This window comes from Geotrypetes seraphini, chromosome 8 (genome assembly GCF_902459505.1).
Source record: "Geotrypetes seraphini chromosome 8, aGeoSer1.1, whole genome shotgun sequence".
Lineage (NCBI taxonomy): Eukaryota > Metazoa > Chordata > Amphibia > Gymnophiona > Dermophiidae > Geotrypetes > Geotrypetes seraphini.
Genome location: NC_047091.1, coordinates 74,412,033 through 74,439,239, shown reverse-complemented (window position 1 = coordinate 74,439,239; position 27,207 = coordinate 74,412,033). Strand labels below are relative to the sequence as shown.

At 46.4% G+C, this 27,207-nt stretch overlaps 1 protein-coding gene across 9 annotated transcripts in view; it reads left to right on the top strand.

Annotated features, from left to right (window-relative positions):
* PCNX3 (pecanex 3) overlaps window positions 1–27,207 on the top strand; it is a 151,690-nt gene that overhangs the window by 105,215 nt on the left and 19,268 nt on the right. For all 9 annotated transcript variants that reach the window (XM_033953724.1, XM_033953723.1, XM_033953719.1 and 6 more), the window contains 4 exons: window positions 6,316–6,445; window positions 15,138–15,196; window positions 16,382–16,597; window positions 16,915–17,168. In XM_033953724.1, coding sequence (XP_033809615.1) covers window positions 6,316–6,445; window positions 15,138–15,196; window positions 16,382–16,597; window positions 16,915–17,168 — 659 coding nt within the window. The remainder of the gene's footprint in view (window positions 1–6,315; window positions 6,446–15,137; window positions 15,197–16,381; window positions 16,598–16,914; window positions 17,169–27,207) is intronic.

The window sequence follows — 27,207 nt, the reverse complement described above, 5'->3', positions numbered from 1 at the left end:
AGGAGAGGAAGCATCAAATCAATTTCCTGGAACTCAGAGCGATGTTTTACGCCCTCAAGGCCTTCCAACACCTTCTCTTTCCTCAGGTCCTTCTGTTGTGCACAGACAATCAGGTTGCGATGTACTACATCAACAAACAGGGTGGGACAGGCTCTCGCCTTTTATGCCAGGAAGCCCAGAAGATATGGACTTGGGCCATAGATCACCATCTCTTCCTGAAAGCTATATACATTCAGGGGAAACAGAATTCCTTAGCGGACAAACTCAGCAGAATTCTCCAACCTCACGAGTGGACACTCGATCCTGTAACTCTACAGTCTATCTTCGATCAATGGGGCACTCCTCAGATAGACCTCTTTGCAGCTCCTCACAATCATCAGCTGCCCCTATTCTGCTCCAGACTTTACTCTCCACACCGTCTAACAGCAGATGCTTTTCTCCTCAACTGGTCGAATCAGTTCCTGTACGCCTTCCCTCCTCTGCCTCTCATGTTGAGAACCTTGTTCAAGCTCAAGAGGGAACGAGCCACCATGATTCTGATTGCTCCGAGGTGGCCCAGGCAACATTGGTTCTCCCTTCTACTTCAACTCAGTTCCAGGGAACCTTTTCTTCTTCCTCTGTTTCCTTCTCTGCTTACACAACAGCAGGGAACCCTTCTGCATCCCAACCTCCAGTCTCTACACCTGATGGCTTGGTATCTCTCGGGCTGAACTCGACTGATACTCTTTTATCTCAGCCCGTTCGTTCCATTCTGGATGCCTCCAGGAAACCAGCCACTCTACAATGTTACCATCAAAAGTGGACGAGGTTTTCTTCCTGGTGTCTTCTTCATCATCTTGATCCCACTTCCCTAGCGGTGGAGACGTTGTTGGATTATCTTCTTTCTTTGTCTGATTCTGGCCTGAAGTCCTCTTCCATCAGGGTCCACCTCAGTGCCATTGCAGCTTTTCATGAGCCAGTCCATGGAAAACTTCTTTCAGCTCATCCCCTGGTGTCCAGGTTCATGCGTGGGCTTTTCAATGTGAAACCACCTCTTAAAGCCCCTCCGGTTATCTGGGATCTCAATGTGGTTCTTTCAGCTTTAATGAAGCCTCCATTTGAACCTTTAGCTACTTCTCCTTTCAAATTTCTCACTTGGAAGGTACTTTTCCTTATTGCTCTTACCTCTGCCAGGAGAGTCAGTGAGCTTCATGCACTGGTTGCAGATCCACCTTTTACGGTCTTTCATCATGACAAGGTGGTTCTGCGTACACATCCAAAGTTTCTCCCCAAGGTTGTTTCTGAATTTCATCTCAACCAATCCATTGTTCTACCGGTTTTCTTTCCAAAACCTCATTCTCATTCTGGGGAACAAGCTCTGCATACTTTGGATTGTAAAAGGGCTCTTGCTTACTATCTGGAGCGTACGAAACCCCACAGATCAGTTCCCCAACTCTTTCTATCCTTTGATCCGAATAAATTGGGACGTCCTGTTTCTAAACGTACGTTGTCTAATTGGCTAGCAGCGTGCATCTCATTCTGTTATGCTCAGACCGGACTGACACTGGAAGGTTCTGTCACGGGCCATAGAGTCAGAGCAATGGCAGCATCTGTAGCTTTCCTCCGTTCCACTCCTATTGAGGAAATCTGCAAAGCTGCTACTTGGTCCTCAGTTCACACTTTTACATCTCATTATTGTCTGGATGCATTCTCCAGAAGGGATGGTCACTTCGGCCAATCTGTTTTACAAAATTTGTTTTCTTAATGGCCAACCTTCCCTCCATCCCTCTTTTTGTTAGCTTAGAGGTCACCCATCAGTCAAGAATATGCTGCCTGCTTGTCCTGGGATAAAGCACAGTTACTTACCGTAACAGGTGTTATCCAGGGACAGCAGGCAGATATTCTTGCGTCCCACCCACCTCCCCGGGTTGGCTTCTTAGCTGGCTTATACTAACTGAGGGACCGCGCGCCTCTGTCGGGCGGGAAGGCACTCGCGCGTGCGCGGTGCGGCCGAGCTAGAACTTTCTAAAAAGTTCTTAGAGTGCAATCACTCTAAAATTGTCCGTACCGGGGCTCCGTCGGTGCCGTCACCCATCAGTCAAGAATATCTGCCTGCTGTCCCTGGATAACACCTGTTACGGTAAGTAACTGTGCTTTATGCCCTGCCCTGTCTGCTAACTATGCCTGTGTTTGCTTGTAGGCTGGGAAGAGTATCTAGCGGCTTGGAAGGGTTAAAAAAAAAAAAAGAATCCTTCAAATATAGGCATATTAGAGCTGAGATCTTTATCAGCACATTTTTGTTTTGCTAAATGCTGTGCAAATGTTAGTGTCAATTGCACATAGATTGGTAGTTTCTTTCTCCATCATTATTTGTTGCCCTGTTGGTAGTTTATTAACTTTTGTTTATGATTGCAGAGCAGATTGAACTTATTTGGATTGGGGAGTCCCCCGAGCCCCCTCTTGCTTTCATTTACCCTCCTAGGGTTTTTCTTGCTTTGGTACAGATTGAGGATAGGGGTCACTGCCTAGAGATACTTATTGCACTTCTTCGAAGGAATTAACAAACGGATGGACAGAGGAGACCCCATAGACATCATATACCTTGATTTCCAAAAAGCCTTTGACAAGGTGCCTCACGAACGTCTACTCCGGAAACTGAAGAACCATGGAGTGGACGGAGACGTACATAGATGGATCAGAAACTGGTTGGCGGGTAGGAAACAGAGGGTAGGGGTGAAGGGCCACTACTCGGACTGGATGGGGGTCACGAGTGGTGTTCCGCAGGGCTCAGTGCTCGGGCCGCTGCTATTTAATATATTCATAAATGATCTAGAAACAGGCACGAAGTGTGAGATAATAAAATTTGCGGACGATACAAAACTATTTAGTGGAGCTGGGACTAAAGAGGAATGCGAAGAATTGCAAAGGGACTTGAACAAATTGGGGGAATGGGCGGCGAGATGGCAGATGAAGTTCAACGTTGAGAAATGTAAAGTATTGCATGTTGGAAACAGAAACCCGAGGTACAACTATACGATGGGAGGGATATTATTGAATGAGAGCAACCAAGAAAGGGACTTGGGGGTAATGGTGGACATGACAATGAAGCCGACGGCACAGTGCGCAACAGCCGCTAAGAAAGCAAATAGAATGCTAGGCATAATCAAGAAGGGTATTACAACAAGGACAAAAGAAGTTATCCTGCCATTGTATCGGGCGATGGTGCGCCCGCATCTGGAATACTGCGTCCAATATTGGTCTCCGTACCTTAGGAAGGATATGGCGTTACTCGAGAGGGTTCAGAGGAGAGCGACACGCTTGATAAAAGGGATGGAAAACCTCTCATACGCTGAGAGATTGGAGAAACTGGGTCTCTTTTCCCTGGAGAAGAGGAGACTTAGAGGGGATATGATAGAGACTTATAAGATCATGAAGGGCATAGAGAGAGTAGAGAAGGACAGATTCTTCAAACTTTCGAAAAATAAAAGAACAAGAGGACACTTGGAAAAGTTGAAAGGGGACAGATTTAAAACGAATGCTAGGAAGTTCTTCTTTACCCAACGAGTGGTGGACACCTGGAATGCGCTTCCAGAGGGAGTAATAGGGCAGAGTACAGTACAGGGGTTTAAGAAAGGATTGGACAATTTCCTGCTGGAAAAGGGGATAGAGGGGTATAAATAGAGGATTACTGCACAGGTCCTGGACCTGTTGGGCCGCCGCGTGAGCGGACTGCTGGGCATGATGGATCTCAGGTCTGACCCAGCAGAGGCATTGCTTATGTTCTTATGTTCTTATGGGGTGGAGAGATGAAAATGATTGCTGTGTTCTGCAAGCATCTTGTGAGTTGAAGTGCTTAACCCATCCAATGGAATTGGATGTTATTCTACAAAAAAGAGGATTATTGAGGAAAGAACCTAATCCTTCCATATTCATCCATTATTGCTTGTATCAAGGAGCATTTCCAACATTTAATAGACATTTATTTTCCTGTTCATTCACTACAATATCTGAAAGACAATCAAATTACCTTCCCAGATGTGAAAATATAGGCAACTGAATCTTTGGGAAGGTTGTACCTAGAGCCGGATTAAAGGGTAGGCTCAGTAGGCATGTGTCTCGGGGCTTAAAATATCAGGGGGGCCCCAGGGCCAGCGTTATGGGGGAGCAAACAGGGCAGCTGCCCTGGGCCTCATAGTTGCAGGGGGCCTTTGACTGCCAGGTGATATGAGGTCAGCTTCCCTCCCTTCCATTCCCTTGCTGCCCTGTCGCCCGCTGCTTGTAAGCGAACTGAACCCAAGCCAATACTGTGTGCACCAGCTTCCCTTATTCTCCCTCCCCCTTATGAAGTAACTTTCTGCTTCGGAGGAGCAGGGAAGCTGGTGGATGCAGTGTTAGAGCCCCAAGGCTTAAGTTCAATTCGCTTATGGACGGCGGGCAAGAGGGCAGCGAAGGAGGGCGAGAAGATGTTAGAGCATGGAGGGGAGGGAGATATAAAAGAGAAGGAAAGGAGAGAGATACCAGGCCATGGGGTTGAGTGGGAAGGAAGGAAAAGAAAAGAGAGAGATGCCTGAGCATAGGGAAAATGGTGGAGACAGAAAAATGGAGAGGGGTGAAGCTGAAATGAATCATGTACAAAGGAGAGAAGGGGCGCACAGGACAGTCAGTTTATTGAAGGGACATAGAAAGAGGGAAGATGCCATATGGAAGAGAGAGAGAGAGAGAGCGGACACTGGATGGAAAGGGCAGACAGTAGATGGAAAGGGAAGAAAGAGGGGGACAGTCGCTGAATGGAAGTGTGGGGGGTGAGAGAGGGGGGACATATGCTGAATGGAAGTGTGGGGGGGTTAGAGAGGGGGGACAGACACTGAATGGAAGTGTAGGAGGGGAGAGAGGGGGACAGATGCTGAATAGAAGTGTGGGGGAGAGAGGGGGACAGATGCTGGAAGGAAGTGGGGAGGAGAAAGAATAAAGGACACATGTTGGATTGGGGGAAGAGGATAGAGTTAGATATTGGAAGGGGTGAAGGAAAGAGGTGGCAAGTTATAGGTAGACACAATGAAAGAGGGAAATTGAGGCCTGAATAGTAAGAAAGAATTTAGACAGAGGCAGAAAATAAATTGAGAAGGAAGGCCAGGGATGAACAGGAGGAAGGGAAAGGTGAGAGAGATGCCAGAGCAGGGGAGAAGGGGAGGAGACAGATACCAGACTTGGGAGAAGGAAAGGAGGAGAGACAGATACCAGATCTGAGGGGAGGAAAGGAGAAGAGAGAGAGAGATGCTAAAATCTGGGAGGAAAGGAAGAAGACAGATGAAACACCATGGGGGGAGCGGAGAAAAGTAGATGGATGCCAGACCAATGAGGGGGGAGAGATGGCAGGGAAAGGCAGACAGTTTCTGGAAGAGGCATAGAAAGAGAGCAGATGCCATGTGGAAGAGGCAGAGAGAGGGCAGACAGTGGATGGAAGGAAGAGAAGGATGAGAAGTTGAGGAAGCAGAAACCAGACAACAAAGGTAGAAAAAAAATTTCTATTTGTTTTATTTATTTATTTTTGCTTTAGGATAAAGTATTGTTGTAGTTGTGTTGATAATCGTTTATTAATAGAAAATGGAGATAAGGTGATCCTGTTTAATAGACTAATTTTAATACATTTTTTTTACTAATTCAGAGACCATAACTCCTTTCCTCAGGTCAGGACAGGAATACTCCAGACCGGCACAGTTCACTGATGGGTAATAGCTCACCATGACCAGCAGGTGGAGACTGAGACAAACTTTTGGCTGTAGTAGAAGTAGCTGTGCTTCCCCCTAACATAACCAGTCTGTTCTCAGACTCCAGCAGGTGTGGTAAGCTGTTGCAGTCTTCCCTTGGTTAGTGTAGGGCTGTTAGAAGTTGTGTGCTGGACTGAGCTTGGGGGGATCCTTTCAGTGGTCCATCCGACCTCAGGGGTGTCACACTTGACAGGATCGAGTCCCTCCTTGCATTTTCTCCACCTCCCCAAAATTTTGTAGCAGTGCCTCAGCTGTAAGCCTTGCCACCAATACCAACAAATGAGACTTATGCAAATAAGGACAGATTCCGCGAGTATGGGAAGGGGACAAACTTTGTCCCTGTGTCATAGAAACATGACGGCAGATAAAGGCCAAATGGCCCATCTAGTCTGCCCATTCTCTAAGTGTGGCTCCTGCTTTTTGCAGAGGCTGAACACATAAGTTTGTTTGTAAAATCATTTGACTTTCATTTGAAGCCAATGGTGCTGGTGTCATTGATTTGTAGTGGTAACAAAGATTACTCCCTTACCCTCAATTTGGTTTCCTTAACTTGCTCCCTGTGCCTCAGACTCGGCCATGCTATTCGTACAGGCCATCCTCTCTGCACTTTTCTCAACACCCTTGAATCCCCTTCTGGGCAGTGCTGTTTTCATCACATCCTATGCCAGACCTGTCAAGTTCTGGGAGCGAGACTACAAGTAAGAATGTTAGGGGAGACATGGGGTTTGGATTTAGCAATTCTAAACTTTTTATAACTGGGCTACACAACATACCCAGGTGTAATATAGTTGCCGGATAAGAAATGTAATTTCTAGTTCAGTAGGTGTGTCATTCTGGACAGACGGCTAATATCCCAGTGCTTGTGAGCTGTGCAGAAGGAATCCACTCCAGCTTTTGAATCCTTCCTCCTTCAATAGAGGTCTCTGCTGTCCCCTTCAGTTTTTCCTTCTACTACTACTCATTTTTATAGCACTACTAGACATACGTAATGCTATACATCAGAATACAGAAGAGACAGTCTCTGCTGGTGATTTTGTGGGCAGTTGGGGTCTTTTCATCACATCTGGTTGTCTTGCCCCAGGATTAAGGATTATTGGAATATGGTGGGGCCAATTAATTGTTAGCATCACTGGGAAGCATTATCCTCTATTAATAGAAGGATGTTTGTTTAATGCTCCGATTCCAGGCTATTCCCTGCAGGAGTACCAGCTAGCTCTGTTTGCAGTCACCTTAGCTGGGACGGCTCTAGCCAGCTTTTGGCATACTGAGAAACTTCCAAGCAGGCAATTTTTGCTTCATCAATTAGACTATGTGCATTTGATATGCATATTGACGGCAATACGTCATATATGTATGACTCCCTCTCTGAAAGTCAGGGACTGGGTTAGGTACTGTTAGGGGGTGGGAAGGGAAAGGGGTTTTAGGAGGGAGGTGGTGGGTAGGGCGGGTTGTGGGATCATTTGACTGTGGATGGCCCCGTTGGGCTGTTGGAGGGGCCTGGAGATGTAGTTTGAGGTTTGGGATCATATGTTACCCATTAATTGAAGCATTTTAACTATAAATGTGTTTATAGTTAAAATGCTTCAATTAATGGGTAACATATTTTTTTTTTCTGTCTGTAAGGCTTAAGAATATTAGTTCATTTGGAGGATTCCAGCGAGCTTCGTTTTGGTGGCTAGGCCACAGTTTGAGGCGTTCTGGGTAGTTTGGGGAAGGGTCTTGTTTTCCTTACTGTTCTAGAGTTTTGTATACGTTTGTATGATGTATTCTGTTATTTCTTCTGTTGATTGAGGATTGTTGAAATATTTTCAATAAACAGCGTCTCTGCTCAAAAGAGCTTACTATCTAGTCAATAGTCAAGACAGACAAACTGATCTTATTGATCTTTCTGATCTGTTCTGTTTATTTTTTTTTCAGTCTTTTTCGTGGTATATTGACTGATTTTGGTACTAAGAACTCCCCTAGTCAAGAATCCAGCTTTGCCTGCGTGAAGGAGAATCAGACTGAGGTCTTCACTGCAGCAGACAGGCCGATCCTTTTGTGGTACTTGTTGACCAGCCTGCAGAAATCTTTTGGAGCTCAGGGTCCATTCCCCTTGTAGCATTGCTTACCTACTGCATCACAGGGGCTTGAGTTCAGGCTGTCAGGCATCCGTAGGAGGCTCAGTGGCGTCCCGTAGGGTGCTGGCTGTGTTTCACCTCCCCCCCCTTTTGTGTCCATGGAGGCTCGAGGCTAAGTCAAACATCGGTCAGACTGGCAGCCTGAAGATTCAGCACTGGAGGAGCAGTCCATTTGAGGCAGTGATTTCTTCTCCCAGATCTAGGTACTTTGGAGCTGAGCAGGCTGCAGCACATTTCTAGCACAGGTCACAGTGAGTAAGGTTGTTACAGCCTATGAGGAAAGTCAGGGGAAGGGGGTGGTTTCTTTAAAACTTTTTATTTCAATTTCTGCTCCTTTCCTTAGGTTTCCCCACCTCCAAAATCCTAAAATCTCGGAGGGGGGGGGAGGTTATTTTGGTTTCAGTGTTTTGGTGCTATGGTAACCATCTTGTATTTCCTAATGTTTTGTTGTTGGTTTGGGTTTTTTTTGTTTGTTTTTTGGGGGGCGGGGGTAATTCTCCAAAACCTTCAAATCACCTCATTTTTCCTCAAAACTGGCAGGGTTGGAGTCCTCAGGCTCTTTACCCCTAATTCATGCCAGGTTAGCACTGGATAGGTGTCCGAAGAGCGCCCTTGTGCCGTGTGCTGCGCAGCATGTGAAAGGAGCATTGGGATCCTCCTGAAGGGTCCCTTAAAGTAGCCAAGACTGTGACTTAGCTGTAACTGATGGTACAGGAGTGTCTGCAGTTGTTTGTTCAGCCCAAGGTAAATTCCTTGGTAGTGCAGGTAACCAAACACACATCCCTACCATTTGAGGGGAGGCATGGTGTTAAAGGATATGCAGGATCCCAGAGTGGATGTGGTTCTTAAAAGACAATTTGAAGCACTGGCTTTGGGAATCAAAGCAGCTGCACCAGCTTCCTTTGTGACACACACCTGTCATACCAGGTTGGGGAGTCTTGAGCTGGCAGAGGGCAAACCTTTACCCTAGCTCCTATTAGCTGGAGTGGATTATGTAACCGATGCTCTATACGACGTCAGATTCATGAGCAAAGTTTTGCCTTATATGATCTCAGCCTGCAGAATGCTGTGGATCAGGCAATGGGTGGGAGATTCCGCCTCTTAGGCTACCTTCAGCAGACTTCCTTTCAAGGGACAAATGTTCGGAAAGGGCCTAGACAATCTCATGACCAGTGTGGCAGATTGCCGGCCGAAATCTGTACCTGACAGCAGACCATGAACCTCTAGAGGCTCTGGATAGGTCTAATTTTCATTGCTCCAAACGCAGTTCTCAGAAGGAGCCAGGGTTTCTGACAGAGATCCTTAGGTCTCAGGCAGAACCAGGTCTCCAGTTCTCGTTCCGCTACAACCTCCAAGAAAGCACAGTGACATCAGGTCTGGAGCAGTTCCCCTGAAGATAGGGGGATGGCTCTTGGACTATGCAGAGGCCTGGGTGCAGATCTTGTCAGACTGTTGAGTACTGGAGATCAGAGCGGTTACAAGCTTGAATTCGCCCAGCCCTTAATGGACTGTTTTGTGGGCTCCCTGTCGGGGTGATCAGAGAAAGCAAGCAAGGTTGCAGCTTCAGTTCAGAGGCTGTTAGATATTCAGGCTATAGAGTATGTGCCGCCCGAGGATTCGGGCTTGGGCAGATATTCCATACTAGTGTTTAAGCCCGTTACATTAACAGTTCTAGTAAAGCCTCCTTCCCTCACATGTCCCCTATTTTCAGCCCCAGCTCCAAACCCATTTTACCCCCCCCCCCCACATAGCCCCCAGCCCCCTTCTCCCATCTTTTCATTAGGAAGGAGCAAAACCAGTTCAAAAGTGTTCCACCCACCCCACTCAGTGTTTAACTTCAAAGAAAAGCACTGCGCTGCGCTGTTGCTAGCCTCGGTGTCTTCTGTCCACTGTGGCCAGCCCTAGCGGAAACAGCGCTTTTCTTTGAAGTTAAACACAGCGGGCAGGTGAGGGGGAGAAGTAGATGCCGGCAGGGGCGCCTGTGCCTTCCACCACCCCCCCATTCCGACGCCTATGGAGGTTTCTCTGGTGGTGAGTGAGGGCGGGAGGGGGGAGTCGCCAACGTGTTTCCTGCCTCCGTGTTTGAAAATGGAATTCGACACAGGGACACAACACACTGTCAGGAAACACGCCGTCCTAATTGCGCATGCGTGCTTAGGATTTTATTATAGAGGATACTTCGTCATGCCCAAGAAAGGCTCAGACGATTAGAGACCTGTTCTGAATCTTACGCACATCAGTACAGCGCCAAAAGTTCTGCACTCTCGCATAGAGATAATATGATCGGTTATAGTGATGGTATCACCGGGGAAATTTCAGGCCTCTCTGGATTTGACAGAGGCCTACCTGCACATTTCCCCTATTTCCGAATTACAGAATGTTCCTGAGATTTCATGTCCTGGAAAGCCATTACCAGTCTTTAGCCCTTCCCTTTGGGCTGGTTTCAGCACCTCGCATATTCACTAAGGTGAATGCAAGATGGGTTTTCAGGTTCATCCATACTTGGATGACTGGCTGATCAGAGCTTCATCATTCCCAGAAAGAGAATAAGCTCTGGCTTACATGGTCTGGGTCCTGCAGAGCCTGGGTTGGATAGTGAATTTCCGAAAGAGCCAATTGGTTTCGATCCAATTCCTGGAATACCTTGAGGTCTTCAACACGGCAAAACATCATGTCTATCTACTATTGACTACTTTGGTAGAAACTAAAGGTGGCAGCAGAGCCCTCTAGTGAAGGAGGAGGGATTAAAAAGCAGGAGTGAATTCCCTCTGCACTGCTCGCGAGCACTGAGATATTATCCATCTGTCCAGAATGACACACCTATCTACTAGAAAAGATATTAGCAAGGTAAGAACCTAATCTCTTTTTAGAGCAAAATCTGGCATTGCCAAACGAACCAATAGATATTTTTTATGGATATAAGAATAAGTGCATTTACCTCTCTCATGTGACTACTGGTTAGAATCTGCAAAAAAAGTTGGATATTTCTTCTTAAGGAGAAATACATGCTTTTTTAAATTTATAAGCTTTGAAAGGATAAAAATTATGGAAGTTGAAAGGCTCACTTCTAGCCCTGCACATTTACACCAATAATGATTTTAAATCTTTCAAACAAATTAAAGGGGACCATATTATTCGGGTACTCATTTCTTCAAACATATATAGCTGGGACATGATCTTTGTATAATAGTTCAGACTGTTAAGAACGATGCAAAGTTATCACCAATTGAAGAGTTTGTTGTGAGTTCCAGACCAACTTTTCTTGGCTGTATCTCTATAAGCTCCAAATACTAGTGGTACTGGACTGCTGCTGGAAAGAGCAGAGCACTTCAGCAAAAGAGTGGCAGCATACAGATGCCACAAATACATTATCCAAAAAGAAGGGGGGGGACATATTAATAGGGGTTGTACTCTATAACCAATATCTAAATAGTCATAAAAAATGGAGGCGTTACTAGCAAATTTCTGGCTGAGACTTTCTGGAAGTATATGTGATGTGATATGATCAGCCTCTAAATATTGGACATCTTTTGTTTAGTTTTTCCATAGCATTCTCACTAGAGCAGTCCAGAACTTGTGGGTTGTGTCTATCAACTATTGGATGGAGAGAGTTAAAAAGAAATGCTTCACCCAATAAAGGCTCTGTGCAACCTTAGATTCGTAATATCTCTGTCTCCAATGGATAGTAAAGAGCATCTGACTAGTTACTGAAGCAGTTCCTGACCCAGTTGCAGAACTAAATGTTAGATGAGCAAAATTTTTAAGCAAAAAAAAAAGAAAAAAGAAAACACACTAAAGTTTTTAATTTGGTCAGGAGCAGGAATGATACTCAAGAGGAATACAAGTTCTTCTCCCCTCCCCTCTCCATTTGTTTAATGCTGTTTCTTGTTTTCCCCTGAAAGGGTTTAAAATAATCGGATTAGAAATTCTTCCTCACTTCAAGACTTTAGAAGGATTCTGCAGTGTTAGCTCTATGCTACACTAGTGGTTAGCAGAAACAGGTGGGAGTATGCACCTGTACTGTAAGGAGGGAATATTTCCTATATTCAACTAATCTTAGGGAACTTGTGTTAAGAGACTGAGAAGCAGATTCTCTAAGCTCCGACACCACGGTAAAAAAATACTGTGGTGGGAGTGATTTTTGTTTTATGGGTAATTCAACACAATAGCATGCAAATTATATGCATGCTGTGCGTGCGGAAAATCACCGGTAAAGGGAGGAGAGGAACTGTGTTTGCCGCTTGCTCAGGTTGCTAGCACAGCTCCTCCTTCTGCCTTCCTCCCTGCCTGCAAAAAAAAAAGCAGCCCCTACTCTCCCTGCCTGAACTGGCAAGTGAAACTGAGTGAAACACTGAGTGCAGAACACCACACAAAAGAGCTGAGCCTATAAAAAGAAGAAAAAGAAAGCTCCCCCCCCCCCCCCCCCACATTGGGGTACTTACTTTTTCTGAAATATTGGCAGGAGGGATGCCCACTTCTTCCTGTTACAGGGTCATTAGGGAACCCCATCCCCCACCCCCTGACAGCCTCCCAGCACACCAAGCCTGGTGGTCTGTTGGGCCATACCCCCTCTCCAACCCACCCCCGTACCTTTTTTAGAAGATCTGCACGAGGGATACTCAGTCCCTCCCACCATCAGGCCTGCCTTTTCAAAATGGTGGGCCCTCCCGGTGAATCCTAGGATGCACCAGGGAGGGGTCTAAGGTCCTGATTGGCCCAGATGCCTAAGTGCCTGGGCCAATCAGAGTCTTAAGCACCTCCCAGTGCATCTTAGGGGCCTAAGGCCCTGATTGACCCAGGCACCAAAGGCCCCTCCCTAGGCCTATGTTTATGTGAGCAATAGGCCTACTATTAATCTGTTAGACAGCAATTACTAATTACATATATAACAGCCAGTGAACTAGATCCTTAATATTCTATAATATTTGTTAAAATATGACTTGATGCTATAGGAATACTTGTATAAATTTGTAAACACTTGCACAGTTGCATGTGTATTGCATTCCTTGTGTGTTGGATAGTAATTTATACTTGGCAGTTGTGCCCGGGAAGAGGGGCCTAAGAACCTGATTCATCCTGTCTCTTAAGATACAGTACTATATGTTCTGTGCATTTCTCTTCTCCTGAATAGATCTTGATTCTGCTGCTTAAGGTGCTGGAATTTCATCCTTTGACACCCCTCCCCTTTAAGGAACATCTTGAAAGAATCTCACACATGTAGTTTTATTCTTGGTTTCTATCTCTTCTAAAAAAAAAATTTAGAGCTACAAGTTAACATAGAAACAGGATTGCTGTCCTTTCTTCCAAAGGTGATGTTCTCATTTCAGGTGGTTCAAATCTTTACTTTTGCACTGTGTCAGTTGTATACTTTAGAAATACATTTATATGACCACCCAATTTCCAAGGTAGGCAGATTGATTTTTCTCTGATCTAAAATTATCATTGCCTGGTACCTGAGGTAATGTTTCATCAGCATATATATTTAATTTCAAAAGGAAGCAATCTCCTTCTACCAGAGGTGTTTTGACCTTGTGGATGGAGTTGTGAACTATACTTCTGATTTCACAGCTGCAGACTGGTGGTATAGTTGGTTCTTCTTTCATTTACAAAGCATTGGGCTTCAGGTAGGAGCACAACTGTATACTGTTTGGGACTGAAATTTTGCAGGCAGAGATTTTGGAGTTTCACCCATCTTGGGAACTGCATTGGTACATTCTACAGGTTCTGGACTGATCTGGTAGTAATGGTAAGGAAAGAAAAATTAGGTTTTACCTGCTAATTTTCTTAGTCCCTCTAGATTAGTTCAGAGGTCCTCACTAATGTCTAGCTATTAAACCATTTTAATATATTTTATTATTGCTTTTCCATTCTTATATTAACAGTCAAACTCTCTTCAGGTTCAATTTAATTTTTTTATTTTTATTTTAAAAATTTATATACCGTTTAGAACTAAACGGTTTACATAATTTACATACACAATGTTCAGACTTCTCAAATAGTTTAATCCAATCCTTGGTCTTCTATACTGATTCATCCTGACAATGAGGCTCGATTCGGTTTACAAAAGATTAACTAATAGGTCAAGGAAGGCAAGATATTAAAGAACAGGTATCTTGATTTATAATCCTTATTTATGTTGAAGAGTCAGTAAGAAATTTCTAAAATAGATGAGTTTTTAAAGTTTTACGAAAAGTTAATAGTGAAGGAAGAAGTCTAACTTCAGCAGGAAGATTATTCCAAATTTTTGCAAAAGAGAAAGCAAAAGATCAACAGATCTTGCCTAATGCTTTAATTCCCTTAATAGAAGGGAAGGTTAGTTTATATTTATGAATTCCCCTGGAGTACAGAGGCTGTTGAGAATTAAATCAATGGGGAAAAAAAATCCCATATAGAATTTTAAATGTTATACTGGCACGTTGAATTGAATTCTCTAATAAACCGGAAGCCATTGCAAGGCCCAACAAAGGAGTAACGTGGTCATATTTACTCTTAACAAATATCAGTTTGGCTGCCGTGTTTTGAATAAGTTGCAGCCTTTTTATGTTACACTTACTTAAGCTAATATTAAGAGAATTTACATAATCCAAATGAGACAGTAAACCTGAACCAAAACAACAAAATGTTGTTGATGAAACAAATGATGAACCCTTTTCAACATCCAAAGACTTAAAAAACATTTGTTCGTTATATTATTAATTTGATTTGATAAAGAGTGGAATCCAGAACACCCCCCACCCCCTGAATTTTTGATGAAAATTCAATCTTCAAAGCATTGGCAGAATTTAACAACAGTGAAAAAGGCAATTGATCTAATTTAGGACCAAACCATAGTAGGGGTTTTGTCTTTACAAAGTTTTTTTTACTGGCAATATGTTATGATGAGTGTTAGTACAATAACTCAGGTGAAGTGGAAAACACATGATTGTCATTGAAAACCTTGACCATCTAAGGCTGCACAGTGCCCATATTGGGTAAAGCATGCATGACACCTGTTTTTTTTAACTGGTCTAGTAAGACCAAAGGAAAGAAATTAGCAGATAAAACCTAATTTGTCTATTCTGTTGTATCTTTAAAGATCAATACAGAAATGTAGCTAAAAAAAAAGACTTTCAGTAGAAGTGTGCTGTAACATGGCTGCCATAAGGCAATGTGCATTACACTAGAGGGAGTAGGGAGGGTAGGGATGGGGGTGTCCCATCTCTGAGCAGCAGCAGAAACATGTTCAGATAATAACACCTTGATATCTGTGTCCTGTCTTCTCTCCTCTTAGCACTAAGAGAGTGGACCATTCGAACACCAGGCTCGCAACCCAACTGGACCGCAATCCAGGTACAATCTTGAGGATGGGTTGATGGGCCTTCAGATATATATTCATACACATACACAGTCCCCTGGATTGCAGTTCAGGTATCACCTTGGGGATAGGAGGAGTCAGATGTGTTTCTGGATAGTCTCTGTGGCAGATGACACTACTTTGAGTTTAAATTAATCTTTTGGGTGTGCACACTGCTGTGTCATAGCAAAGAATGTGTACAGATCCTCCACTTAATTGTTAGTGAGTGTGAGCTGTTGCACACTTGGTATGGCTTAGAAAGACAGGGAGGTGTCTGAGCCCCATAGTGTATTAACAGATAGACCTCATTCAGGGATTTAGTCATAGTGGGCAGAGCCAGCTTAACCGCTAGACTAGGTAAGGCTTGGCCCAGTGCACTGACAATTTATGGGTGTGAAAATACCCAGCCTTGGACTTGGTCTGCAGGTTAAGCCTTTTCTCTCCACCCAATCCATTCTCTTTCCTTCTCCCTTCCCTGCGCATCTAGTACTACTTTATCACCTCTCTTGCTTCCCTGTGGTCCTGTAAATTTTAGGTCAGTCAGCAGTAGGAGCATGACGGGTTGCCTTTGGCCACCCCTTGGTCTTCCCTCTGTCCCATCCTGCCTTCTCTGAGGCAATTTCCTGTGAGCAGATCACAGTAGAGGGAATACCCAAGAGCCTGCCAAAGGCAGCCTGTCAGGTTGTTGTTAACTGCTATTGCCAGCGACCAACGTAAACTTTTCAGGACTGTAGGGACTGAGAGAGGTGAGGGATTAGTGCTGAACCTGTAGAGAGGGGTACAGAGGAGGGGGAAAAAGACAGGACCGGGGAAGGAGAGATGCTAAACTCATGTGGAGGGAGGGAGCACCATAAGTGATTGGGGAGGGGGGAGCACTACCTGAAGGAATTGGCCCAGAGTGCCATTATCCCTTGAGCCAGCCTGGCAGAAGGTGAGAAGAACATGATAGGAACCAGGCAGGGTCTTATGTAGGAGGAGTAAAATGACATCTGTTGCATAGAAAGGCAGCATCTGATACTGGGGGGAAAATAGTTTGACCCATGTGATATTTATTATGGGAGGGAGCAAAATCCAGACTGAATAGGATCTGAAGATAGGGGAACAGACAGCATGCAAACTGAGAAAATCAACACTGGGAATGCAGAAAGCATCTGGATATGACAGGAGCATCCTTCTTTCAGGAGCAGATGACAACAACCTGAACTCCATCTTCTATGAGCATCTGACACGGTCACTGCAGCATGCACTCTGTGGGGATCTGCTGCTCGGCCGCTGGGGCAACTACACCACAGGCGACTGTTTCATCTTGGCTTCAGACTACCTCAATGCTCTTGTGCATATTATTGAGATTGGCAATGGGCTGGTAACTTTCCAGCTGAGAGGGCTGGAATTCCGAGGTAAAAGTCTCTCAATCATTGAATCTACCTCTTCACATCCATCCTATAGCATGGATTCTGTGTACCCAAGTGCTGTGGGGGGGGGGGGGGGGGCTAAATGGGTGTATCTAAAAAGAAAACCAGTCTTCCATCTCGATGGTACCACCAACTTTCACCAAGGCTCCATTTTCTATCCTACTACTCCCACTGCTTTCTACTGGGAGACATAGCATTCCAACCCAACACTGAGAATAGCTCTTGAGGTTATTCCTTTCCTCTTCCACTCCCTCCAAAATAAACATTTTTTTTTTCTTTTCTTTCTCTTTAACTTGGAACAGGTACTTACTGCCAGCAGCGGGAAGTAGAAGCCATCACAGAGGGGGTGGAGGAGGATGAGAGCTGCTGCTGCTGCGAACCAGGCCATTTGCCTCATGCTCTGTCATTTAATGCTGCCTTTGGTCAGCGCTGGCTAGCCTGGGAAGTGGCAGCCACTAAGTATGTGCTGGAGGGCTACAGCATCAGTGACAATAATGCAGCTTCCATACTGCAAGTTTTTGACCTTCGCAAGATTCTCATCACTTACTATGTGAAGGCAAGTAGCACCCAAGTGGAATCAGTTTACAAACCCTTCCAACCCCAGTCCCCAAAGAGCTTTTAAGCTGATATCCTTAGATGCATGATGGTTCTTTCCCAATAGGGAAATTAAAGAGCATTGAGAGACTGTGGTATTGAAGAATACAAGAAGTTTGACAGACTAGATGTATGTTCCAATTTTAATGTATAATCAGATTGTGTTTTCTCTGGTTAGTGGTTAAAGCAGCAGGCTGAGAACTAGAGAAGCCCAGTTCAAATCCCACTGCTGCTCCCTGTGAACTTGGGCAAGTCATTTAACATACAGTTGACTCAGGTACACAGATAGTAAGCCCTGGCTTCCTTATCATCCCACCAGACCAGTGTAGTCCAGACACTTGAGTTATGCCCTTCTCTCAGCATGTAGCGATTAAGAACTAACTAACTGTGATGTCATATAACATATACATACCCTGTTTCCCCGAATATATGACACTGTCTTATATTTTTTAAAACTCCAAAATACGCACAAGGTCTTATTTTCAGGGGGATGGCTTATTTTTCCATGAAGAAGAATACAGTACACATTTATTGCTGAAAAAAAGACATTTATTACCTGTATATGGTACAGGTCATCACATCTCCATATTTCCATTCTCTGTTAATTTGGTAGGTAATTGCTCTAGCATACCAAGGAAGGAGCAGAGGGGTAGTCTGTTCTGGGTATAGGCAGGGTGTGTGCATGGAGCAGGTGTGGGTCCGCAGTCCACGTGTGCCATCATTGTTCCACTGGCCCCAAATTCTCTCATATCAATTTCCTGTTCCAGGGTAGGGGACCAGCAGAGCTGACACACACACACACGTCCTGTCCCCACCCTGAAAGCCCGATGCCCCCTCCGACTCACCCCCCCCCCCCCCCCCGCAGGACCGCTCGCACCCCCACCCCGAAGGACCGCTCGCACGCACTCGCACCCCCACCCTGAAGGACCGCTCGCACCCCCACAGCTTCCCGACCCCCCCCCCCCCATCATGTACAAGCTTATACCGGTGTCCTGCTGCTACCTCTTGGCGGTCCCGACTCCCCGACACGATCGGGGCAAGAGGGAGCTCAAGCCCTCTTGCCCCGCCAACTCCCCGACAATATCGGGCCAGGAGGGAGCCCAAGTCCTGGCCCTGGCGACCCCCCACCCCCGCTAGTTGTTCAGGCCAGGAGGGAGCCCAAGTCCTCCTGGCCCTGGCGCCCCCCCCCCCACCCGCTAGTTGTTCGGGCCAGGAGGGAGCCCAAGTCCTCCTGGCCCTGGGGCCCCCCCCCGCTAGTTGTTGGGGCCAGGAGGGAGCCCAAGTCCTCCTGGCCCTGGCGCCCCCCCCCCCCCGCTAGTTGTTCGGGCCAGGAGGGAGCCCAAACTCTCCTGGCCACGGCGACCCCCTACCCCCACCCCGCACTACATTACGGGCAGGAGGGATCCCAGGCCCTCCTGCCCTCGACGCAAACCCCCCTCCCCCCAACGACCGCCCCCCCCCAAGAACCTCCGACCGCCCCCCCAGCCGACCCACGACCCTCCTGGTCGACCCCCCACGACACCCCCACCCTCCTTCCCCGTACCTTTCTGTAGTTGGCCGGACAGACGGGAGCCAATCCGGCCTGTCCGGCAGGCAGCCAACGATGGAATGAGGCCGGATTGGCCCATCCGTCCCAAAGCTCGCCTACTGGTGGGGCCTAAGGCGCCTGGGCCAATCAGAATAGACCCGGGAGCCTTAGGTCCCTCCTGGGGGCGGGGCCTTGGGCACATGGTCGGGTTGGGCCCATGTGCCTCAGGCCCCGCCCCCAGGTGGGACCTAAGGCTCCCGGGCCTATTCTGATTGAAATCAACTCTCCCAAATCCCAACTTCAGCCCTCTCAGAATCTACAGTTCATTGGAGCTGTTCTGGACACTATCCAACTAAGAGCATTCCTTCCGCAACAATGTCTAGAGGCTCTTCTTCAACTCTGTCATGCAGTATCTTCCTGCCTTCAATCTCAGTGAGACACATGATGGTACTCCTAGGTCATATGGCCTCCATAGTACACGTGACTCCTTTTGCCAGACTTCACCTCAGAATTCCTCAGTGGACCCTGGCATCTCAGTGGACGCAGGCTTGCGACCCACTCTATTGACACATTACAGTCACTCCTTCGTTGAGACAGTCTCTCTGCTGGTGGATGCTTTCTTCCAATCTCTCCAGAGGCTTGCTGTTTCAAACGCCCCCTCATCAGAAGGTCCTCGCAACAGATTCCTCGACCTATGCTTGGGGGACTCATCTCGATGGTCTCCGTACTCAAGGCCACTGGACCAGTACAGATCGTCAGTGTCACATCAATCTGTTGGAACTCGGAGCGATCTTCAATGCTCTCAAAGCTTTTTAACATCTTCTTCACGACCAGGTAGTCTTCATTCGGACGGACATCCAAGTCGCCGTGTACTATATCAACAAATGGGGGGGGGGATGGGTCTCCCTCCCTTTGTCAAGAAGCTCTGAAGGTTTGGGACTGGGCAATCCTCCACAACACCTTCCTAAAAGCTGTCTACATCCAAGGGGAGAAAAACTGTTTGGTGGACACATTGAGTCGTCTTCTGCAACCTCACGATGGACACTCAATTCTTCGCCTCTTCATCACATTTTTCATAGTGGGGAACGCCTCAGATAGATCTCTTTGCAGCTCCCCACAACCACAAACTGCCTCAGTTCTGCTCCAGGATATATTCTTATCACCTCGAGGTAGATGCTTTTCTACTGGAATGGACAAATCTTTTTCTGTATGTATTCCCTCCATTCCCTCTCATTTTCAAGACTCTTGTCAAGTTGAAGAACGATCATGCCACCATGATTCTGATAGCTCCTCAGTGGCTGAGACAACCTTAGTACTCCCTTCTACTTCAATTCAGCAGCAGGGAGTCATACCTTCTATGTTTTTCCATCTCTGCTTACACAGAGTCAGGGATCTCTACTTCATCCCAACCTGCAGTCTCTACACCTGACAGCTTGGTACCTCTCAACATAACTCCTCCTCAGTTTTCTCAACCTGTAAAAGACATTTTAGAGGCTTCTAGAAAGCATGCCACTAGACAATGCTACCACCAAAAATGGACTAGATTTTCTACGTGGTGCATCTCTCATGATAAGGAGCCTCAAGATTCCACCTTATCTTCTGTTCTAGATTATCTTTTGCACTTATCCAGCTCTGGCCTCGTCTACATCGATCCGAGTCCATCTCGGTGCAATTGCTGCTTTCCATCAGCCTATTGAAGGGAAACCCCTTTCTGCTCATCCGGTGGTTTCCAGATTTATGAAAGGACTTTTCAATGTCAAAGCTCCTCTCAAACCGCCTCCAGTGGTTTGGGATCTCAATGTTGTTCTTGCTCAATTGATGAAGCCTCCATTTGAGCCAATGTCTATGGCTCATCTGAAGTATCTCACTTGGAAAGTGGTGTTTCTCATTGCCCTCACATCTACTCGAAGAGTCAGTGAGTTGCAAGTGTTAGTTGCTGATCCACCTTTCACTGTTTTCCATCATGGCAAGGTGGTCCTCTGTACTCATTCTAAATTCTTACCTAAAGTGGTTTCAGAATTTCATCTCATCCAATCGATTGTACTTCCAGTGTTTTTTCTAAGACCTCATTCTCATCCTGGAGAATCAGCTCTTCATACTCTGGACTGTAAGCGTGCTTTGGCCTTCTACTTGGAACGCACCAAACCACACAGAACTGCTCCTCAACTTTTTGTCTCCTTCGATCCAAACAAGTTGGAACATCCAATCTCTAAGCTTACCATCTCCAACTGGATGGCTGCTTGTATCTCTTTCTGCTATACCCAGGTTGGATTACAACTACAGTCACAGCCCACAAAGTCAGAGCAGTGGCAGCTTCAATGACTTTCCTCAGATCCACACTTATTGAGGAAATTGCAAAGCTGCAACCTGGTCCTCGGTTCATACTTTCACTTCTCACTATTGTCTGGATGTTTTCTCCAGATGGGATGGCCATTTTGGCCAGAGAGTATTACAAAATTTATTCCCCTAAGTTGCCATCATTCCCACCATCCCATTCTGGTTAGCTTGGAGGTCACCCATATGTGAGAATAGGCTGCCTGCTTGTCCTGGGATAAAGCAGATTTACTTACCGTAACAGTTGTTACCCAGGGACAGCAGGCAGCTATTTTCACAACCCACCCACCTCCTCTGGTTGGCTTCTCTGCTAGCTATCTGAACTGAGAAGACTCGCCCTGAGCTTGGCGGGAAGGCACTCGCGCATGCGCGGTATGGCTGACTCGAAACGTCTACATTTCTACAAGCAAGTTTGCTTGCGAGGCTGTCCACGTCCGGGCTCCGTAGATGACGTCACCCGTATGTGAGAATAGCTGCCTGCTGTCCCTGGATAACAACTATTACGGTAAGTAACTGTGCTTTCTAGAGGGACTCAAGGAAAGAAAATTAGCAAATAACTAATTTCTGTTGCAAAGACAAAGGATTCTGTACTATGGCTGCTGCTTCACAGTAGTCGTGAACTTTGTAGTTTTTCCTTCTGCAAGCAATTTCAGAAGGTATGTTTTGATCTGCTCTGCTTTCTTTTTCTTATTTTCGGGTATTTTTGTCATCGGATTTTTATTTTCCTGCATTGCTTTGGTGCTAGGAGGTCCCTTTCTTAGACTTAATCCACTGGGAAAAGGACACATTCCCGTGTGGGTGGACTGCTGCTCATAGGACAATCTCTTGGAGTAGCTGTGATGCCAGCCTACTTTGTGTCCCTTCAGGAACTCGGAGTCCGTTCCTCTGGGAGCTTGCTTGCCTGCTGATTTATCGGAGGCTTGAATGCAAGCTGTGGGGCCCCAGTGTAACAACCCTCTGGGTATCAGGGAGCCAGCTGTGAATTTTTTCCCCTCGATGCTTTTCATGAATTTTCTGGGATAGAAGTCTGTGGTTGGAGTTTGCCTGACCGGTGGCCAGAAAATTTACAGCAGTGGACTTATTTCTGGCTTTTTCTGAGGCAAAAATCCTTTCCCTGTAGATAGGCTGCTTGAAGCTGATAGGCACCAGAAGTCACAATGAGTACTCCCATTATTTCCTATGGGGAAAATCAGAGGTTTTAAAAAGCCAGATTTGAGGGTTTCTGGGTTAGTCAGGTTCCCCCAACTCCAAAACCCCTTTTTCAACATTTTTTGTTTTTCAGATAGGCTCCCATAGGCCATTTTTGGTGCGATTTTTTTTTTTTTTTTTTTTTTTTTTTCCTGGCGGTGGCCATCTTGGATTTTTAGTGCATTTTTCTTTTGAAAGTGCTTTTTTCTACCTCAAATCCTCTCGTTTTGTCTCGTGATCATCTGCAATGGATTCCCCAGGCCAGTTTAATACTAATCCATGTATTTTTTTGTGCGGATTTGCTGGATGAGGAGCGTCCATGTTCCATGTGCTGCGGGGCATGAAAGGAAGAGGCAGGAACTTTGGGCTTATCCTCTCGAGTCCTCCAGCCTTTTTTGTTTCACTTTGATACTGTGTGCAAGTTTCCACAGCGTCTTTGGTGGTTTATATGCCTTCAATCCAGCTTTACCAGCCTTTAAGCCTTGTCATTTGAAGAGTCTCTAAATGAGCGCCATCTACTGGACCGACCCCTGAGGAAACCAAAACAGGACCGTGTTGGGTCCATAAAATTCACAATACTCTGACTTTTTATAAGGCTTGGTTTTACATATATGATTTTATGCTATTTTTGCTTATAATAAAATTGTATTTGTTCCTTAAGGCCAATGCTCTAATTGACATTAATCATGAGCAAGGTTTTTGCTTGCTCTGTTTCTGTCTGCTGCATGTCTGGATCAGACAGTGGGCAGGCAATTCAGCTTCCAAGGCCACTCTCAGCAGATTATTCTTTAAGGAGCAGATGCTTTTTGGCAAAGGTTTAGATGACCTTATGGGCCAGCGTGGCGGATTCTTCCCAGGCAACAGGGGATGTCATTCTGCTGGGCGCAGAAAAAGCAATTTTCTTACCTCTCAGAGATCCCACCAGTTTTCCCCTGGTTCCTCTTTCCAGAGACCCTTCCAGGGGTTCAGACAGAGATTTGACAGTTACAGGCACCAGCAACCCTCGGGTTTACGTGGCAGTTAAGCCAACAAAAAGCTATCCCTTCTCACATTGGCCGGGTGGCTGTCGGCTTTCTGGAGGGAATGGGAACAGGTCAGACTATTGGGTTCTGGACATTATTTGGGAGGGACACAAGATCGAGTCTTCTCAGTCTCCTCCAGATCTGTTCCTTGACTCCCCAGCTGGATGGCCTGAAAAGGAGGCCAGGGTATGAGTGATGGTACAACAACTTCATGCCGGCAGATATTCCATATATGTCATAGTGCCCAAGGAAGGCACTGAAGATTGGAGGCTTATCCTGTACCTAAAGTCAGTAAACAAGGCACTAAGAGTTTCCCGCTTCCATAAGGGGAACCAGGGAATGCTATATCCTCTCACACCAAGGATGTGTCTCCAGGGGCTTCTGCCCAGGAAGGAAGGGTTAAGGACAGTTGTTGTAGTTGGTGATTTGATCATTAGGCATATAGATAGCTGGGTGGCTGCTGGGCATGAGGATCGCCTGGTCACTTGCCTGCCTGGTACAAAGGTGATTGACCTCATGCATCACTTAGATAAGATTTTAGATAGATCTGGGGAGAAGCCAGCTGTCTTGTTACACGTAGGTACCAATAACAGGAAAATGTGGGAGAGAGGTTCTGAAAGCCAAATTTAGACTCTTAGGTAGAAAGTTGAAATCCAGATCCTCCAGGGTAGTATTTTCAGAAATGTTCCTAGTTCCATGTGTAGGACCCAAGAGACAGTCTCAATGTGTGGTTGAGACGATGGTGCAGGGATTGTGAGTATTTCTGAATTTGGTCCGTTTCTGGGATGAGGGATTTAGATTCATTAGGAATTGGGCAACCTTCTCGGCACTAGAAAAGGTTCAAAGAGTGACCAAGATGATAAAGGGGTTGGAACTCCTCTCGTATGAGGAAAGACTAAAAAGAGAGAGAAAAGGCCCGGATAAGTCAATTGTCCAGGTAAGGATGCACCTGTATGCCCATTCTGTGTAGGTGAGTCACTACTACCAGGTGCATCCTTACCTGGACAATTGACTTATCCGGACCTTTTCTCTTCAGCAAGGCGAGTATGCAGTTCAACAGATAGTGGAACTTCTCCAGAGATTTGGCTGGATAGTCAACTTCTGAAGGAATTGGCTACAGCCGACTCAGTGCTTGGAATTTCTGGGAGTCCACTTCGACATAGCACAGGGCTGTGTCTTTCTTCCTGAGCCACGCAAACAGAAGCTCAGGAAGCTGAGCTTGATGGCGGCCTCCTTGGAAGTTGTCCCCTGGACGAGAGTGTATATGCGGCCACTCTAGGACTTTCTTCTCTCCAGGTGGTCACCGCACGGCGCATTCTACAGAAGCAGCTCCCCTGGTCTTTGGGGGCAAAATGCATTTTACGGTGGCAACTGTAGGGGGATGCTTTATCGAGGGGCATACCTCTCAGAATCAACTCATGAGTGACCCTCAAAACCGACACCAGCCTGAGTGGCTGGGGGGGTCCACTGCTATGGTCGCCTGCTCCAGGGCAAGTAGATGCCATCAGAAAGCAAGTGGTCCATCAATCGTCTGGAACGGAGAGCTATTCATTTGGTACTGAAGGAGTTGCAATCTTTCTTGACGGGGAACGCAGTCAAGGTGTTTTCAGACAGTGTCACCATGGTAGCTTATGTGAACAGACAAGGAGGTACACCAGAAGAACTCGCCTGGAGGCACAGATGTTATTCAGTGGGTGGAAGTTCACATGGCAGGAGTAGAGACTGTCCAGGCTGATTTTCTCAGTGATCAGACTCTGGATCCATGGGGAGTAGTATCTGTCCCAGAGGGTGTTTGCCCTCATTGTGCAGCTCTGGAGAAGACCGGAAATGGATCTCATGGCCACAGCCAAGAACACAAAGACAGATTATGTCTACAGTTGAAAAGCCAAGCAAGGAAGCACAGGGCTGTATGCCCTCATTGTACTCTGGCTCGCCGAGTTTCTACTGTTTTTCCACCGTGGGCCATGGTCGGCCAGATCATCTACAGCAGGAGTGCCCACACTTTTTGGGCTTGCGAGCTACTTTTTAAATGACCAAGTCAAAATGATCTACCAACAATAAAATTAAAAAAAACCACAAAGCACACTGTATGCATAGAAAATGTTAATCATCATTCCTATTCCAGGGTTTTTCAAAGAGGTCAAAGCAGATGACTCTAAGCACTATCACCTCAGTAACAACCATACAAAAATAGACAAATATTTTTACTAAACCACGATAGCAGTTTTTAGCGCAGGGAGCTGCACTGAATGCCCAGCACTGCTCTCGACACTCATAAGCTCCCTGCGCTAAAAACCTCTATTGCGGTTTAGTAAAAGGGGACCTTAGTGTAAAATATAGACAGCAGATATAAATTCAGACACATTTTGATCACTAAATTTAAAATAAAATCATTTTCCCTACCTTGTCTGGTGATTTCATGAGTCTCTGGTTGCACTTTCTTCTTCTGACTGTGCAGACAATCTTTCTTCCCTTCTTTTAGCCTGTATGCTTCTTCTCCTCCAGACCTCATTCCTTTCCCCCAACTTTTCCTTCCTCTTCCCTGCCCTTTCTTTCTCTCTGCCTCCCTTTCATTTTTTTCTGTTTCTCTTCTTTCCTTCTGTCTCCCTGCCTGCCCTTTTTCTTTCTTTCTCCCTGCCCTCCCCCAAGCCACTGCCACTGCCATTACCATCGGGGACCAGGACCCAAACGCCACCAATAACAGGCCCCAAGCTCTCCCTGCTTCGGCCAACCAGCATTCCTCTCCCCGACATCAATTCTGCCGTCGGGAAGAGGAAGGCTGATCAGCCCAAGATCGTGATCAACCTATTGGGGGAAATGCTGCCGGGTCCTGCCTTCGCGGAAACAGAAAGTAGGCAGGACCCGGCAGGAACAAGAACAAATGCTTCACTAACCTGTCTCCCGCATTAGCCCGTAGCGAACGCTTGCTTCAGGGCTCTCAACATGTGCGTGCAGGCTTCCCTTCTCCCCCCCCCCCTCCCCGGACATAACTTCCGGTTTCGGAGGGAAGAGAAGAGAAGCCTGCACGCCCGGAGCATAAGTTCGCTAGGGGCTGAAATCTCCAAGCCGGTTTTTTTTGGGGGGGTTTTAATGTTCAGCAGCGGCAGATGACAGCTGGGCGGACCGCCCAGCTAAAAGGCCCTAGGGAGAACACTGGAGAGGAAGGCTGATCGGCCCATAGATCAGGACGGCAACACGAGTGTGATCGACTCGAGTTGCCTTCCTGAGCTACTGGTCGATCGCGATCGACGCGTTGGGCACCCCTGATCTACAGAATAGCGAGCCACCAAGGACTGGTGATCCTAGTAGCTCCAGACTGGCCTCGTTGGCCTTGGTATGAGGATTTGGTATGCCTCCAAAGAGGCAAATCTCTCAGGCTGCTAGTTCATCCCGGTCTACTCAGCCAAGGTCCAGTTCCTGTGGAAAATCTAGAGCACTTTGGTCTTGAACACAGGGCTCTAATTTGTAAGGGTTACTTGGAGATAGTCATTGCAACTCTTCTTAGAGCAAAGAAGACTGTGACATTTGCAGCTTATGCAAGGACCTGGAAGGCTTTCCAGTTATGGTGCGCCAAGGATCAGGTGAAGCCTGAGAGGACTTCCATCGCATTATTTATAGCATTCCTGCAAAAGGGCCTAGCCATTTCGTCTCTCAAGGTACAAGAAGCCAGCCTCTCGTGTTTTAGGGCTTAGAGAGATGTGCAGTCACTGGCATCTCATCCAGACATCAATCAGTTTTTGAGGGGTGCACAGATTGCATCTCTCCCCACCCCCCATGTAGGCTGTTTCCATCATGGGACCTAACGTTATTCTGAAGGGTCTCTCTCGGGCTCCGTATGAGCCTCTGTCAGACAAGTCCCTCTTGGATCTTACAGTCAAAGACCATGTTTTTGGTTGCCATAATCTCAGCGAGGCAGATCTCGGAGTTAT